General features: G+C 40.9%; 1 protein-coding gene across 1 annotated transcript in view; it reads left to right on the top strand.

The window, feature by feature from the left end:
• Positions 1–652: 652 nt before the first annotated feature.
• The window catches only part of LOC132817644 (melanophilin-like), a 121,359-nt gene continuing 103,119 nt past the window's right edge, over positions 653–18,892 (top strand). Inside the window, exon 1 of the mRNA XM_060828144.1 lies at positions 653–762. Coding sequence (XP_060684127.1) covers positions 653–762 — 110 coding nt within the window. The remainder of the gene's footprint in view (positions 763–18,892) is intronic.

Here is an 18,892-nt window from a genome sequence, read left to right as displayed (position 1 = left end):
GCCATTTGGCCCATTGAGTCTGCAGCTACCCGCCAAGAGAATCTAACCATGACTTACCATACCAGCCTATCCCTGTAACCCCTCCTTTCCCATGGCTAATCTGCCTATCCTGCACAATCCTGGACACAATTGGCAATTTAGCATGTCCTATCCACCTAACCTGCACATCTTCAGGCTTGAAGATGAGAAGACTTGACGATGATCTCAATGTTCAGGATCATGAACACCTCCATTGATCCAATCAAATTGTGTACTCTGATGAAGAACTGAGATAGACAAATTTGAAAAGTAAAAATTAGGGTTTCAGAAAAGTGTTTTTGTTTATCAAACATTAGTTCAGATTTGTAATAATCCACCAGGGTATGTATTTGAACCAGGAAACATAAACAAATATGTCTTCAATGAGTCAAAGTGTTAAAGGGTAAAGGGAGAAGATGAATGAATCACTGAAAAAGTAATGGGCATTTTGAGTGAAAAATCATTTCCTGTTCCTAAAAGTCCTTTCCTATGCTAATGGTTTGAAACCGTGTGACCAGAGTATGTCTAGTTGCAAGTCATGAAAATATTTGAAATATGTTTATACAGATTTCTGCACTCTGCCTACTGGAACGGGCACAACTGAGAGTATTAAGGTGAAGGGAATATTTAGAATATGGCAAGGAATCTGGATTTGTCGAAACTCACAGAAGACGAGGCCCAACATGTCTTGCATGTTGTTCAACGAGATCTGAATCTACGCAAGACAGAAGAAGATAGACTTGGGTAAGCACAGCTAAGCAAATTGAAAGAGAGAAAGCAATGTGAAGGATCATAAGACAGGACTTGGTTCTGACTGAGGAAAGCTGGAGAGAAACTGACCCCTTTACGTGCCCGAAAGGTTAGGTTTTAAATCCTTTAACTCTGAGAAAAAAGATCAACTAAGACAGAATAGGTGTTCCGTAGACTTGATGTCCTGTGAGAAAGTTGTTGAATTACATAAGTGCAATTTTATAAGTGATGCTGAGATGGGAATGAGGAACCTTGAGAACAGTGTATTTTTAGTGGGACAAGAACCAGTTCTAGAGTATCAAACTTGAATATTTCCCCGGTGGTATTACCACATCTCACCACAAGTTGGCAGCTTTCTTACTCTGTTCTGTCATTCAATGTACCTATAAAATTCAGGTACTCCGCTGATCCTAGTGTACACTCAATCCAGTTTAGTGTGTACCTCATTCTCAGATTGTGATGTTCACAGCACTTAAGGCCCAAAGTTTTTTTTATTTCTGATTGCTTCTGAGGTCAGGATTGGATTTATTTGTGAATCATTCCTTGTGAATTTGGTAGCCGCTCCTAATTGTTAGTAGATTCTCACAAGAAAAACATCGATTGCTTGAGCAAACCACTGAAGGAAAATGTTTCCGAGCTGCAGTACCAGTTAAAAAACCCTTGTAGAATATAGAAAAGTGCAGCACAGAACAGGCCCTTCAGCCCACAATGTTGTGCCGAGGATTAATCCTAATCTAAAATAAAGTAACCTAACCTATGCACCCCTCAATTCACTGCTGTCCATGTACATGTCAGGCAGTCACTTAAATATCCCTAATGGCGCTGCTTCCACCACCACCGCTGACAATGCATTCCATGCATTCTCAACGCTCTGCGTAAAGAACCTTCCTCTGACGTCTTCTCTAAACCTTCCTTCAAACACCTTAAAATTGTGAGCCCTCGTGCCAGTCAATCCTGCCCTGGGGAAAAGTCTCTGACTATTGACTCTATCCCTGCATTTCATCACCTTGTGCACCTCGATCAGGTCACCTCTCTTCCTCCTTCTCTGCAGAGAGAAAAGTCTGAGTTTAGTCAATTTCTCCTCATAAGACAAGTCCTCCAGTCCAGGCAGCATCCTGGTAAACCTCCTTTGCACCCTCTCCAAAGCATCCACATCTTTCCGAGAATAAGCCAACCGGAACTGGACACAATATTCCAAATGTGGTCTGGAATATTGTAGAGCTGTAGCAAAACCATGCAGCTCTTAAAATCGATCCCCCTGTTAATGAAAGCCAAAACGCCATATGCTTTCTTGACAGCCCTATCCACTTGGGTGGCAACTTTGAGGGATCTATGCACTTGAACACCAAGGTCCTGCTGTTCCTCCACACTGCCAAGAATCCTGTCTTTAATCCTATATTCAGCATTCAAGTTTGACCTTCCAAAATACATCACTTTGCATTTATCCAGGTTATACTCCATTTGCTATTTCTCAGCCCAGCTCTGCATCCTGTCTATGTCGCGTTGCAACCTGCAACAGCCCTCAATACTTTCAACAGTACGTCCAACCTTTTGTGTCATCAGCAAGTTTACTAACGCACACCTCAATCTTCTCATCCAAGTCATTTATAACTACAAAGAGCAGAGGCCCAAGAACAGAGCCCTGCGGGACACCACTAACCTCGAGGAAGAATACTTTCTATCTACAACCACTCTCTGCCTTCTGTCAGCCAACCAATTCTGAATCCAGACAGCCAAATCTCCCTGTATCCCATACTTCCTGACTTTATGAATGAGCCTACTGTGGAAAATCTTATCAAATGCTTTGCTGAAGTCCATATACACCACATCAACTCCCAATCTTCATTAACCTGTCTTGTCACTTCCTCAAAGAATTCCATAAGATTTGTGAGGCATGACCTGCCCCTCACAAAGCCATGCTGGCTGCTTTTAATCACTGTATGCTTTTCCAAGTAGTCATAAATCCTATTCCTCAGAATTCTTTCCAAAACCTTGCTGACTACAGACGTAAGACTGACTGGTCTGTAATTGCCAGGGATTTCCCTATTATCTTTCTTGAAAAGAAGAATAACATTTGCCTCCCTCTAATCCTCTGCTGTGACTCCCGTGGAGTGTGAGGAAGCAAAGGTTTTCGCAAGTGGCTTAGCAACCCCCTTTTTCACTTCCCGGAGCAGCCTGGGATAAATCTTGTTGAGCCCTGGGGACTTATCAATCTAAATGGGGGCGGCACAGTGGCGCAGTGGTTAGCACTGCTGCCTCACAGCGCTAGGGACCTGGGTTCAATTCCCGCCTCAGGCAACTGACTGTGTGGAGTTTGCACGTTCTCCCCGTGTCTGCGTGGGTTTCCTCCGGGTGCTCCGGTTTCCTCCCACAGTCACAAAGATGTGCGGGTCAGGTGAATTGGCCATGCTAAATTGCCCATAGTGTTAGGTAAGGGGTATATGTAGGGGTATGGGTGGGTTGCGCTTCGGCGGGTCGGTGTGGACTTGTTGGGCCGAAGGGCCTGTTTCCACACTGTAAGTAATCTAATCTAATCTAAATATTGGCCAAAATTTCCAGCACATCAACCTCCTCAGTCTCCATCTGTTCAGGCCTGTATCTCAGCTCCTCAAAGTTCTCATTAACAACAAGATCCCTTTCCTTAGTGAAAACCGAAGGGGAAACCCTAAATGAGTTTCTTGCTATCTGCTCAGACTCCACGCACCACTTCCCTATGCTATCCCTGACTTGCCCAGCTTTCTCCCTGATCATTCTTTTATTCCTCACGTATGAGTAAAATGACTTTGGGTTCTCCCTAATCCTTCCTGCCAAGCCTTTTTTCATGTCCCTGTCCTGGCTCTCCTTAGTCCAATTTTGAGCTCCTTTCTATCAATCCTGTAATCCTCTAAAGTTGTGCTAGAATCTTGTTTCCTCCCCCTTACATAAGCTGCCTTCTTCCTTTTGATGAGAACCTCCTCTGTTCTCGTCATCCAAGCCTCCTTAATCTTACACCTTCTTGCCTGTCTCAGAGGAACAAATTTGTGCATCACTCGCAACAACTGCTCCTTAAACAGTTTCCACATGTCTGTTGTGCCCTTTCTGTGGAACAATTGCTCCCAATCTCTACTTCCGAACTCCTGTCATAATTTCCCTTTCCCCAATTAAATATCTTCCCATGGTAACTGCTCCTTTCCCTCTCCATGGCTATGGTCAATGTGAGGCAGTTATGGTCATTGTCACCAAAGTATTGTCCCACCACGAGATCTGACACTGGTCTTGGCTCATTGCTGAACACCAAATCCAAAATGTCCTCTCTCCTCATCAGCCATTGTGAATAGCGAAACCCTCCTGATCACAACTGACAAAAACTGCTCCATCCAAGCCATCTGCACTGAGCAGGTTCCAGTCAATAATGGGAAAGTTGAAGTCCCCCAAAACAATAACCCTGCTGCATCTGCATTTTCCCCAAATCTGCTGGCCTATGAGTTGTTCAATCACCCTCCTGTTATTAGGGGGTCTGTAGAAGGTCTCCAATGAGGTGGCTGCTCCCTTGCTGTTCCTAACTTTCACCCGTACTGACTCAGTAGACAAACCTTCCTCGACAACTTTTATTTCTGTAGCTGTAACACACTCTCTGATTAGCAATGCTACACCCCCTCCCTGTTCTTTTTAAATGTTTTAAACCCTGGAATATCTAGCAACCATTCCTGCCCCTGTGAAATCCATGTCTCCGTTATGGCCACAACATCATTGTCCCAAGTATTGATCCATGCTCAAAGTTCATCACTCTTATTTCTGACACTCCTTGTGTTAAAGCAAACTTTAACCGATACCTTTGTTTCATCATGTGAAAATAACCTCCCTGATAGATTAACTACATCCTGTCTGTGCCCCATCTACAACTAGCATCCTCTCAGATGTGTAACTCTGGTTCCCACGCCACCCGAACCAGACCAACAAATCTCCTACTCAGAACATTTGGAAATATTTGCAACAAATGGACTGCATTACTATTTAGAATCAATCTTTCCAGCTCGTTGTTCATTGAAACACTGGGGTACAAAAAGAAGGCCTAATGCTGGTTCTTTTTGCTATACATTTTATTGAATTATTCTTGAAGGGTAGAATCTGATCAATGTTTGATTTGAGCAAAGGCCGAAATCATTTACTCAGCAAGAGTCCACTCATGGATGCTCAGTTTGGGTTCCTTCTGGACCATTCAGCTCCAAGCCTTGGTCCAAACTTGGACAACCGTGCTGAATTACAGAGATGTCACCACATGTGACATCAAGACAACATATATGGCTGAAGGTAGCATCAAGGAAACCTGGCAAAACTGAAGTGAAAGAGAATGGAAAGCTATCCACAGTCGTTGCTGTTACTTGGTTGGCAAATACAACTTCTGTCAAATCAAAACATTTGCATTCCAGAAATTACTTTAGATGTATGCTTTATCATTGGACTACAGTTGCATTTGGGAGTCTTCATGATACATGCCCCTAACTGGAATGCAAAAACCTACCTGACATGGGGAATTTTACTTGTGATATGCCATTCCTGGAAGTGGAACTGAAAATTCTTGAACCATTGCATGAGGTTTAAGCACAGCACAAAGGTGACCTGGGTGTTTTTGTTCCCAAAATTAACTTTCACTTGTAAATATCATATAATTCATTGCTTTCATTTTATTCATGTGGTCAACATTTTTATTTTTTAAAACCAGCTTAGTCACTTCATGGTTGGCAAACATTGATGGTTAGAGGATAGTTAGGCTTCCTTTAATGTTGAAGAAACAATTTACTTTATTCAGTCTTGATTGAATGGTCAAGACTGTACTTGCCATGCTGTACTTGCCATGCTGCGGGCTAAATATGCAAACTCAGTTGACCATACTTTCTATGAGAAAGTGAAGAATGCAGTTGCTGAAGATCAGAGTTGAGAGGGTGGTGCTGAAAAGCACAGCAGGTCAGGCAGCATCCCAAGAGTAGGAGAATCGACGTTTCAAGCAAGAGCCCTTCATCAGGAATCTGTGTTGTATCGGATATTGTCCCAGATCACCTTCAGGAATAATTGAAATGTCAGATCTAAAGCCTCAAAACCCTCAAAACTAATGAGGAAACAAGGTATGCTCTTGATTTGTCACCCTCTGACAAAATCCGAAGAAAAGCATTGTGTAAGCTGGCTACTGAGAAAAGTTTGGATCTTTTATTCGGATTCATGGCTGATAATAATCAGAAATATGGGTGGAATTTGCCAGGGCGATACTCTATTAGATGCCTAGATTTCTAAAGATAACCATTCCATGAACAAAAATACCACTGATTTTAATAGATTGTGCAAAAGTTTGCAGTTTAGAGCTTCCTTATTCAGTGTGCACAGTTAAGTTGCCATATTATGCAAACATGTTGCGTATGGGCAAGTTCTGTGTCTTCATTATGCCTTTACTCCTGAAAAATAATTTCCTTTTTGGAGCAGATATACTAGTCTCAAAAACAATTCCAGGGATGCAATCATTTATAGCAGCCTTAATCGCACAAATGGAACATTCCTCAATGGTAAAGAGGATGGGACACTTCCTGATTGCAATCTTTTGAGATCATTCAGATACTTGCAAAGGAGCAGTTACAGACAGAAGGGATGAGAGTGAGACCACTTTGAACAGTTCGCAGTATCACAGCAGATGATGGCAATACTAGAGAATGAAGTCCAGGGATGCACAGGGAACAGTTAACACTTGCTTTAGATGTGACTCAAAATATTATCATGTGATTAACTTCCCAAAACAGAAAAGCAAGACACCGAGAATCTGGAGGCTGGAGACAATGATGATGGTCATTGTGAAGGGGCTATACTAGTTACAATAAGATTGAATCTAATGGCGACTGTATTCTTTTTGGATTAATTATAGAGGGTTAGATATTGGCTTGCATTTCAGCAATATGTGGAACAGATTAGCTAAGAATATCAAGGTTCAGACCGCAATGAAGATTGATGTGAAGATGGGCATTGTAAAAATTCCACTTGTTTTATGTTCAGAGGTTAACACATTGAAAGGAATTAAAAAGAGTGGGGATTTCATGCAAAATAAATGAACTAAGCCACTTTATTAGTTCTGATGCAGTGTCCAGAGAGATTTTTCCTGTTAAGTTAACCTTACATGAAAAATGTGCTAATCACCCTGGACGTGGAGCATGATAAAACAAATGTTTCCACAAAGTTAGTGAGCTGTAGTTTACCCAGTTAGGGTGTTAGTATATCCCCCTAACAAAATTTGATGTTTATTATCAGAATGTTGTAGAAGTACTAATAGCTTAGATTAATGAAAGCCAAGAGGGAAAAAACAAATTGTTTCAAGCTGCACAGAAAATCGACTCAGCCTTCCTATCAAAAATTTGACAGGATTCTTTAACACAATTGCATTGTTGAGGAATGTACAAGGTTTGTGAACAAGATGAGTACACAATGTGAAATTTGTAATAAATATCAGAGGACATTGCCACATCCTATTGTAACCTTCTGTTGGCATGTGACTTCATTAACGTTGTTGTCACAATTGTATAAAAGAAAGACAGAAATATTTTGATTAAAGCTTTATAGATATGCCAAGCACATTATTTTTTGTTCTCTTGTGGGACGTGGACATTGCTGGCTAGATTATTGCCCATCCATAATTGCCCTTGAGAAGATGGTAGTATGCTCCCTTCTTGAACCACCGCAGTCCATGTGCTGTTGGTGGATTCAAAATGCCTCTTAGGGAGAGAGTTCAGTCTTCCTACAGTAGTAAATGACAAGGAGCACAGGTTGATTGCAGATGAAGTCATAAGGACAGGACTTGATGCACCAGCTAAGTTTCTGACTGGTAATAGAGGGGAAGTGGCTAATGACAAGTTTTAGGACTTCCAGTGGATTCTGTGAGAGGTATCATGCAAAGATGGATGAAATAGATCAACAAGTTGTAGATTGATAACTACATTAACACAGCATTTTCTTTCAATGAAATTGCTTTAACTGGTTTGAAGGTATAATCCCTAACAATTGCTCTGTTGACAGAAATCCTAAATTACTTTGTCTTGGTCTACACTGCTCTTGCCCAATAGGAGACGACGATTAGTTCAATTTTTTCTGCATATTTGAATATTTTACCTTCTCTGATTGTACATGAAAGAGCTAGTATGCTGATAGTCATAGGAGACATTGAAGTGACAGTCAAAATAGCAGTTTATATAAAATTAAGTGAAATGAAATTGTGACTACAAAACAGCCACAAGAGAGGGCTTGAATCAAAAGACTTCATGTCTGATACTTTGAATACTAGTCGGTAAGCTAATTGTAGATTAATAAAAAGGCAAGGGAAGGCAAAGGCTCAGTGGTATTGTTGCTAGACTATTAATTGAGAAACTCTGCTAATATTCTGAGGACCAGGGTTCAAATTCTCCCATTGCAAATGGTGGGATTCAGTTCAGTTGAATTCAGCTTATTGGAATTTGAATTGAGTAAAACATAAGTGGAATTAAGAATCTACAGATGACCATGAAACCTTTGCTGATCATTGGGAAAAACCCATTTGGTTCACTTATGTCCCTTAGGAAAGGAAGCTGTCATCCTTATCTGATGTGGCCTACATGTGACTGCAGACCCTCAGCCAACCCATTAACCTAACTGCCCTGTGGACAATTAGGGATGGTCAATAAATGTTGGCCTAGCCAGTCCACATCCTGTGAATGAATGATGAAAAAAAAAGGTCTCCAATGTGATGGAACAATTAGTTAAACTTCTAAAAGCCATTTGGTGAAGGAGATCAGATATGAATCCTATTTCACTTTCATTTACTCACCAGTCTTTTCAATAAATATCTCTTTTTTTTAAATATATATATATATATATATATATATACACTAAATAACAATTGTCCCTCACCCATGTAACTTTAATCTTAATAAATACAACTGACTTTTCTCCTTTTCTTCAAATGAACTTTAACAGTTAATGCTCACAGCAGTATTTCAAAACAAATTGAAGAAAGTATAAAAAGATTATCCATTTTCTCTATGTATAAAAGGTTGCGTCACAAGATACTTCTCTTCTAGGATCACCAGTAATGTCTTGGTACAAACATCCCTTCTCACAAAGCAACCAGATAATTAATGTATGTTAATTGATTGTATCAATCCACTTCATCTCTCGATTTCCTATTTTGCAAACATCAATTTCACTCCAGCAAAACCTATCCTTAATCTTATTCACTTGCACTTATTTTTCGAATGTGCAGTATGCCACAGGAAGCAATGACCTCCAGTACTGAATGAGCAAATTGCTTTCAATACACCCTCATATAGAAATTCCCTTGAAATATTTGACATATAATCCCATTATAACTGCTTCCACAAGAACCTATGTTTCACAGCTAACAACTCTTAACAACTCTTTTTTTTTATTTTCTTAGTTTCCCAGACTAAAGGGTAATGTTTTCAATTTTTCCTCACTAAAAAGGCGGTGAAGGAGGCCCAGGACCTGCATGTCCTTGGCAGAATGGGAGGGGGAATTGAAATGTTTGGCCATGGGGCAGTAAAGTTGATTGGTGCGGGTGTCCCAGAGATGTTCCCTGAAGTGCTCTGCGAGGAGGCGTCCAGTCTCCTCAATGTAGAGGAGACCGCATCGGGAGCAACGGATACCATTCAGGGTGGATGTGGAAGACTCCTTTGGGGCCTTGGATGGTGGTGAGGGAGGAGGTGTAGGCGCAGTTTTTGCAATTCCTGCGGTGGCAAGGGAAGGTGCCAGGATGGGAGGGTGGGTTGTTGGGGGTCGTGGACCTGACCAGGTAGTCACAGAGGGAATGATCTTTGCAGAAAGTGGAAAGGAGTGGGATGGGAAATATATTCCTGGTAATGGGGTCCGTTTGGAGGATTCGGAAATGTCATCAGATGATATGGTTAATGCGAAGGTTGGTAGAGTGGAAGGTCAGGACCAGGGAGGTTCTGTCCTTGTTACGGTTGGAGGGGTGGGGTTTGAGGGCAGAGGGGCGGGATGTGAATGAGATGCGTTGGAGGGCATCTTCAACCATGTGAGAAGGGAAATTGCAATCTCTCCCTCACCACCCAACGCCTGGAGGAAGAACACCTCATCTTCCGCCTTGAAACACTTCAGCCCCAGAGCATCAATGTGGATTTCACCAGTTTCCTCATTTCCCCTCCCCCTCACCTTACCTCAGTTCCAACCTTCCAGCTCAGCACTGTCCTCATGACCTGTCCTACCTGCCAATCTCCCTTCCCACCTATCCGTTCCACCCTCCGCTCTGACCTATCACCTCCATCCCCACCCCCATTCACCTATTGTACTCTTTGCTACTTTCTCCCCAGCTTCCCCCCCCCCCCCCATTTATCTCTCCACTCTGGTGGCTTCCTGCCTCTGTTCCTGATGAAGGGCTTTTGCCCAAGACATCGATTTTCCTGCTCCTTGGATGCTGCCTGACCTGCTGTGCTTTTCCAGCACCACTCTGATCTAAACTCTGGTTTCCAACATCTGCAGTCCTCACTTTTGCCTAACCAATTCAACTGGCCAATTCAGTTTTGCATTAGCTATGTTGCTTCTTTAGGTGTGACTTAGCCTTTCTGTGATGCCCTGGCATGAATTAATTCAGACAGTAGTAATGTTCTTAAGGTAGAATGACTGATTCAAAGTTCAAATCTGCTCAATATCTCAAAAGCCCCTAAAGCTTGACTTACAATTTAAAGGATTCCTGAAGAAGGGCTTATGCCCAAAACATCGAATCTCCTGTTCCTTGGATGCTGCCTGACCTGCTGCGCTTTTCCAGCAACACATTTTCAGCCCTGATCTCCAGCATCTGCAGACCTCACTTTCTCCTTACAATTTAAAACTCTAGTGGTATTGTAATGTAGCACATCTCTCAAATTGCATAATTTCAGCCATAAGAAATCAACAGTGTACAACACAAAGATGGCTGAAATTTCCTTTTAGGACATTTCAGGATTTTCAACAAAGCAGATCTCACTGAAAAATACCTCAGGACATCATTTAGGCCATAAATACATTTGTTTAGTTTTCATAGTTCCCCTTCTTGATTGCTTGCTTCCTTAGGTGTTTTTGAAACACTTCCACCTGAATTTTATCGCTGTACAGAAATGTGGTATTCATGTCATTTTGATATATTCCACCATGGATTTGTGGTCAAAAACTCTCAGGATTACTTTGCCCACTGAAGATTCATTATGATATTTGTATTGTCTAAGCACTCTTCAAAACCTGAGCAACTAACTTTGCTTTAGCTTTAAATATCTCATTAGGAAGAACCTTTTCTGCATAAATCAAACAAAAATTGGCAATCACTGATCTGGCACCTCAAAATAAATTACCATGTTCTCTTCAGTTATCTTATTCCTTCCATTTTGCCTCTTTTTTAAAAAAAATAATTCTTAGGATGTGGGCAGTGCTGGCTGAAGCCTACATTCATTGCCTATCCCCAATTGCTGAGATGGCGATTGAGAGTCAACCACATTGCTGTGGGAAACGACTCACTTGTAGGCCAGACCCCCAGGTACGGATGGCAAATTTCATTTCAAAGTTGGCAAGATGGCACATTTCAAAGTTGGCACCCAAGTTGTTAGAGCTGAAAATGTGTTGCTGGAAAAGCGCAGCAGGTCAGGCAGCATCCAAGGAACAGGAGATTCGACGTTTCGGGCATAAGCCCTTCTTCAGAAATGGCATAAGCCATTCAGATTCCTGAAGAAGGGCTTATGCCCGAAACGTCGAATCTCCTGTTCCTTGGATGCTGCCTGACCTGCTGCGCTTTTCCAACAACACATTTTCAGCTCTGATCTCCAGCATCTGCAGACCTCACTTTTTTTACCCAGATTGTTAAGAAGGCGTATGGTGTGTTGGATTTCATTAGCGGGGGATTGAGCCGCGAGCTTATGACATAGCTCTGTAAAGCCCTGGGTTAGACCACACTTGGAATATTGTGTTTGGTTCTGGTCACCTCATTTTAGGAAGGATGTGGAAGCTTTAGAGAGAATGCAGAGGAGATTTACCAGGATGCTGCCTGGACTGGAGGGCATGTCTTATGAAGAAAGATTGACGCAGCTGTGGCTTTTCTTATTGGAGTGAAGAGGGATGAAACATGATTTGATAGAGGTGTACGAGATGATGAGAGGCATAGATAGAATGGATAGCCAGAGTCTTTTTCCCAGGGTGAAAATAGCTATCTCAAGGGGGCATAATTTTAAGGAGATTGGAGGAAGGTTTACAGGAGATGTCAGAGGTGGATTTTTTACACAGAGTGTGGTGGGTGTGTGGATTGTACTGCCAGCAGTGGTAGTAGAGTCAGATACATTAAAATGATTTTTGGATAGTCATATGGATGATTCTACAATGAAGGGTATGTAGATTAGTTTGTTCTTAGAGTGGGATAAAAGGTCGGCACAACTTCAAGGGGCGAAGGGCCTGTATTGTGCTGTACTGTTCTATATTCTATTTCCTATGAGGCAGAGTTCCATGCACAATGGATGAATGACAATATAGTTCCCAAGTTAAGATTTTCTATGACTTTCAGGTGGTGATATTCCTGTCCATCGGCTGCCTTTATTATTCTAGATGGTAATGGTCTCAGGTTTGAAAAGTCTTTTTGAAGGAGGGATGGTGAGAAGCTGCAGAACATTTAGTAAATTGTATATACTGCACACCAATGGTACACATGACAGACAGCCTATTTGACTGACTAACCAAGATGATTTTTTTTTTGTCATGGGCATTCAATTTATATGATTTTATTTTAAGAGATACTTGCCAGCAACTTCTGATGAGTACGCCAGCCATCCTCAAGTCAACGTCCAAAATGTTGCCATTTTTACTCTTTGTCATTGTTGTACGATCTTAAGTTAATGTTGTTTACAGAAAGGCTTCCTTGTAAAGAAGCATAGAATTATAGAGATGTACAGCACGGAAACAGTAACCTTCGGTCCAACTCGTCCATGCCGACCAGATATCCTAAATTAATCTAGTCCCATTTGCCAACAAAAAGGCATCTTCTCACAATTCTGTTATGGGGCAATTGTTTTCACAATTGGTATGTCATTGGACAGAGATGTGATGGACCTTTTTATTTTACTTATGATGACTTCCCGTGGATGAATTTGAACATGAGAAAATTGTGTTGGGATGCTGCAGATGAAAGAGAAGGTGAATACAATTAGGAGCTGGTGGTGAATAGATTTTCTCAGGAAAACTGAGACGGAATAGGGTGCACTCAAGAACAGCTCGTTTGGAATGAAAGTTTTTTTTCAGATGACTCCTCGGTGCCTTCTCTTTCTCCTCCAGCCTTTCCACAGAATGTCCCCTTTTCCCAGCCTTTTCCCTGTTGCCTTGTTATAGATCCAAGTGCCTCTATAACTGGAGACCCATATCTGCTGCAGCGTTTGTGAGGGCAGTTTCACCGAATCCTCTGTGGTCCCTGTGAGGTTGTAGCAACATTTGTTGGCTAATCTATGAACTCATGGCAGCACTCCAAAAACACTCCACTGTTTTTGCAGTAATGTTTTGATAACAGAGGTTAATCTAAATCACCTTAGCTGCAAGTCTGTTGCCAAAGATCTTTAGGGAAAGAAATCTGCCTAGTCTGGTCTTAATATGATTCCAGACCCACAGTTATGTGGTTGACCCTCTGAAATGATTATGGAAGCCATTCAATTTGAGGGCAGTTAAGGGTGGGCAATGAAAAGTGGCCTTGTTAGTGATGTGACCATTTCATGAAATAGTGATTCAAAAAAAATCCTTCAGCTATTTATAATGGGGTTTCCTCCTTGTGGATGAATGCATGTTATTTGCACACTCCTGATGCAAATGTCAACAGCAGTTGTTTGTCTTCACAATGTGACTAACTGCAAGGTTTTTGGCACATGCACAGCATATCTGTGCTCGCGCCCTTTCCCAACATGGGGCACTCTATAGGCTGCATTGGATGTTTTCAGAACTGCTGCACGAACCATTTGCAGGATCTATGGCTTCCTGTGGTACTGAAGAGCCAAACATATTTACAAAACAAAAACAAAGTCACTTGAGCTCCACTGAAGGGATAAAGGGACACCTAAACATCAGCCACTGCATAAGGCTCCCATCAATCTTCTGTTGTAAGAATACTGTTTGAAATTTTCAGTGTTTCCATTTCAACCACTGGAGTTATCTCCGAGTTCTGACGTGAGATTTAAAATGCCAGTTTCTTGGCCAAACCTGCTGAAATGAGATTACACTGAAGCTTATTCAACATAACTCAGCCAAAAGGAAGAAAGGGCTTCTGTTTGTGGCAGTTTGATTATTTTTTTGTAATTGTCCATAAGTCATAATGCTTGATTGAGATGAGGCATGATTGTCAATCTAGGCAATGTAATGTTTACTAAAACTTACATCCTGCTGATCAGAACCACCCACTCAGCAAATAAAAATTCCTCATTTTATATTTGAAGTAAGCATGTGCTGTTCCTGTGACTAAATGTCTCAGACTAACATTTTAATTTCCTTTATTATTAAAAAATTGAACAAATTCTTTTGATATTTAATAGACAATCAGCCATCAAGCAGTTTTCATTTGGCCTAAAAGAAGTATCCAGTTGTGGGTGAAATCTGGACTCTTACAGTTTTTTTTTGTGACAAAATCCTCGGGGAAAGGGTTACACTGAATATTTAGTGTTTCTTATCAGCTTGGTTCAGTTACCTGCATTCCGATACATGAGTCAGAAATGCTCAAGGTTAAACTGGATGAGGGTGGGACATACATGAAGGGGGAAATGTATTTGTTGAGTATTATTTTATTGAAGTCAATGGAAGTGAATATTGGTCAGACCATAGAACAAACAACCCAGTGTACTAAAGCCTATATTGCAGGTAATCCATACACTTCAGCAAGGGTCCTGCGTTGTTTGAATATATAAATGACAAAGTAAAATAAATGATGATATACTCACAATCCTTGCGGATTTTCAGGCATCTGGACCTTAGTGCTTAAAAAAAGGCAATGGTCTTGTCAATTTAATGCCAAAGAAATGACACTTAGATTTTGAAAATAGTTCAGATGCGAGCTGACAGCATAACAGCAGTGCTTCACCAGAGGCTCACTGGTGATGTTACCTAGTACGGTGACGAAACATCTGAAAACGAACCCTCCAGCTCATCAAGCAAACTTACATCCAGAATCAGAAACACCTGGTAATTTTAATTCCTCAGCTGCTGACTAGGTGGCATACTGGTCTCAACATTTAGGATTGGCTGTACATATCAAGAGCAAACCAGAAGATGTCACCTTCCCTTTCCTTCTGTGCCACCTACACAACAGAATATGCCCAGCTCCCCCCTCCATACCATCCTTGAGCTCTGGCCTCCCTTATTGTCATGCAGCTGAGATGGGAAATGTCGAGTATAGGGTAGAGGAGGACACTCAGTAGAGAACTATATCCCACTTAGTGTCTCCCACATTTAACTCAGCCAGAGGCTGTGACATGTTACAACTAGGGTTATAGTCTCTAACTGTAAAAATGATCATCCGATCATTAGATTTAGTTTAGCAGTGGAGAACAACAAGGAAGTTGGAAGAGGGTAAGATGAAGGGAATCTGACCAGTATAAAATGGAACCAAACTTTGCGAGGAAAATGTATATTAGAACTTTGGGGTGATACTTAAGAAGAAGATCCAGGTACAGCCCAACAAGCTGCTGAACTAAAGCCAGGATTCTTTAATGACAAGGAAGGCAAAGAATATGATGAAACAAAAAAGAATGTATTTTTCAAGTGAGAATTACGTCAAATACAATAAGTTCAGAGGCAAAGGGAAAAAGAAAATAAGACTGACGAAGAAAGATTATGAGACTAGAATGGCACTTAAAGGAAAAGTTAACCCAAAACTTTTCCAAGCAGTAGATAGGAAATATGAGGTGGGGTAGAGGTTACTGCAGACAAATAAAGCAATATTCACACAGAGACACAGGGCAATGCTAGAATATTTAATAATTAACTCTTATAAAGGAGGATGGTACTGACAAAATAGATGTAGAGGCAGAAGTGATCGAGGTCATGAATGGTATGAAAATTGATATTCATGATATACTGGCTAGGCTGGATATGCTTAGAATCGATAAGTCACCTGGTCTGTTTGAACCAAGTTGTTGAAAGAAGTTGGAATGGAGATCATGGAAGTGCTTGCTGTAATCTTTTGCCTGCCGTAGATACAGGGAGGTGTCAAAGAAACTATAAAATGTGGCACCATTATTCAAGAAATGGTGCAGGGATGTTCCTCCTAACTCCAGGATAGTCAATATTTGGTAATGTTTTACAAAAGTAATCAGGGAAAAGGTTAACGTGCATTTAGAGAGATTTGAATTATTTAAGGAGTATGGCAGAGATTTTTAACAAGCAGATCACATTTGACTAATCTAATATGTATCAGAGAAAATTGATAAAGGAATCAGTGAATATTGCCTGTATGGCTTTTAAGGAAAGTATCAATAAAATATAACCCAGATGGCTGATGGTGTGTGGCTTGGGTGAGAACCTTTAGGTGTTCCCATGCATCTATCTCTCTTACCTTTCTGGCTGAGAAAGGTCCTGGGTTTGAAGGTGCTGCCAAAGGCTCCTTATTGAGCTCTGCAGTCCATCCTGTATTTGGTGCACACTTCACATAGCCACAGTACTATATAGTTGGTCTAATATATTTCAAATCAATGGTAATGCTGGGGTGTTGATTGTGGGGCAAGTTAGTGAAGGTAATACCATTTTTTGGCCAGGTCAGATGCTTAGGAGAAAGTGAGGACTGCAGATGCATAGAATGTTTTCTTGTTGGAGATGGTCGTTGCCTGGTATTTAATGTTCAGCGTGTTACTTGTCACTTATCAGCCAAAGAACGAATGTTATCTAACCCTTGTGGTTTTCTGGGAGGGTTTATTTCTGTATCTGAGCAGCCTGAATAGAACTGAATCATGTGCATTTGTCGAACAAATCTCTGACCTTGTGTTAGATCAATGGCCATTGATGAAGTAGTTAAAGATGGTAGTATGTAGTACACTCCTGCAATGATAACCAGGGGCTTAAATGATTCACCTCCAGCCACCATAGCATCTGGGGTATGAGTGCAACTTCTTCCCCTAATTTGTCAGTGCCCATTAATGACACACTTGGTTACATGTTACCTTGCTGTCAAAGTCAGTCACTGTCACCTCATCTCAGGAATCTGATTCTTTTGTCCATGTTGGAACCAAGGTTATAAAGTGGCCAGAAGGCACATAGCTCTGGCACAATTCAAACTGAGCATCAGAGAGCAGGTTATTGCTGTGTAAATGCCATTTGATAGCATTATTTTTAAAATCTTTCATCTGATGATTGAGAGTAGACTGATGGAGTGATATTTGACCAGATTGGATTTGTGCTCCCTTTTGTGTACGGGATAAAACCTAGTTAGTTTTTCACATTGTTTGTTAGATGCCACTGATATTATATGAAGTGACTCAAATTGATCACTGCTATCCATGTTAATGTGCATTAAAACAAAAGGCTGAAATTAACCATCATCTTCAAAGTTTCTAGAAACAATTATTTGGAATTGAATTACTTATCAAATGGAAAGGTGTGGGAAGTGTCGGTTTGGATTTCTAAAGAGAATTTTGTGTTTGACTAGTTTGTGTAAGTTTTTTGAAGAGGTAATAGAAAGACTTGATGAGGATAATGCTGCTGATGTGGTGTACATGGACTTTCAAAAGGCATTTGATACAGGGTCACATAACAGGCTCGTAAGAAAAGTTATAGCTCATAAAATGAAAGGGACAGTCACAACATAAATACAACACTGATTGAATAATAGGAAACAGAGAGTAATGGTAAATGATCATTTTTGGGATGCAAGGTTTGGAGTGGAGTTCTCTAGGAATCAATATTTGGTTTGTTGCTCTTTCTGTTATATATTAATGATCTGGATCTTGGAGTTTGGGGACAATTTCAAAGTTTGTAGATGGGTCAAAATTTTAAGCATTGGAAGCTGTTGAGCATTGTCCGGACAGTATAGAAGTTAAATAAGACAAATTAGTGTGGTGAACAAATAGGTCACAGATGGAGATGAGTGTAGAGAAGTATGAGGTGATGCATTTTGATAAGAACATGGAGAGATCATATAAAATAGGAGATGCAATGCTTGAGGTGCAGGAGCACATGTATGTGTACATGCACATAGAAAACTGAATGTGATAAGGCAGGTAGAAAGAGCAATCAATAAAGCACACAGAACTCTAGGCCTTTATTGATGATGGTGCAGAGTACAAGAGCAAGGTGGTGAGATTGATATTGTATAAGACACTTACTTATTAGAAGTCAGCTAGAGTATTTTGTAAAGTTATATGTGCCATGCCATTGGAAGCACATGAACACATTACAGCAAATGCGGAAAAAGATATACAAAAATAGTTCCAGGGGATGAGAAACTTCAGTTATGAGGTTAGGAAGGAGAAATTGGGGCTGTGCTCCTTGGAGAGAAGGCTGAGAGGTGATCTGATAGAGGCTTTCAAAATCGTGGGTGATTTTTTATTATGTAGAGAGAAACTATTCCCCCTCATAAAAGGATTGAGAGCAGGAGGGCATTGATTTAAAATGATTTTCAAATGTAGCAAATATGAGGGCTTTGGTCTAGAATATGCTGTGTGGAAGAGTAGGGGTGGCAGAGCCAATTCAAACAGTCACAAGACAATGAACTGAAAGGAAACAAAAGTACAAAAAAAGGAAGGAGAATGGCACTAAGTCAAAATGTTTGTTGGGAGGATGATGGACCAAATGGCCTGCTAAGTTGGAATAATTCTGTGATTCTGTTTCAGCCTTGACGTTTTAGCCAAAGTGCTGGGCTCTGTCATCACAAAGGGCATTCTTAAGCCTCAGTTCCCTGTTTGTTATTTTAATGTCATTCATGAGTGGAAGTGGCATGACTTCAGAGATTTGATCTGATTGCTTGTTTATGAGATTGGTTAGCTCTGATGTTATAGTTAATGCTGCCTGTTTATAAAATCGGAAATGGAGGTATAAGAATAAGAACAATTGTACTTGGAAGATAAATCCCTTCCCTCAGACATTGGATCATGAGGACTTTTCACTTAAGGGCACTGCAGCCAAC

Source organism: Hemiscyllium ocellatum, chromosome 7, assembly GCF_020745735.1.
Source record: "Hemiscyllium ocellatum isolate sHemOce1 chromosome 7, sHemOce1.pat.X.cur, whole genome shotgun sequence".
Taxonomy (NCBI): Eukaryota; Metazoa; Chordata; class Chondrichthyes; order Orectolobiformes; family Hemiscylliidae; genus Hemiscyllium; species Hemiscyllium ocellatum.
Note: the sequence above shows the minus strand (reverse complement) of the source record. Positions and strands in the feature narration are given on the sequence as shown.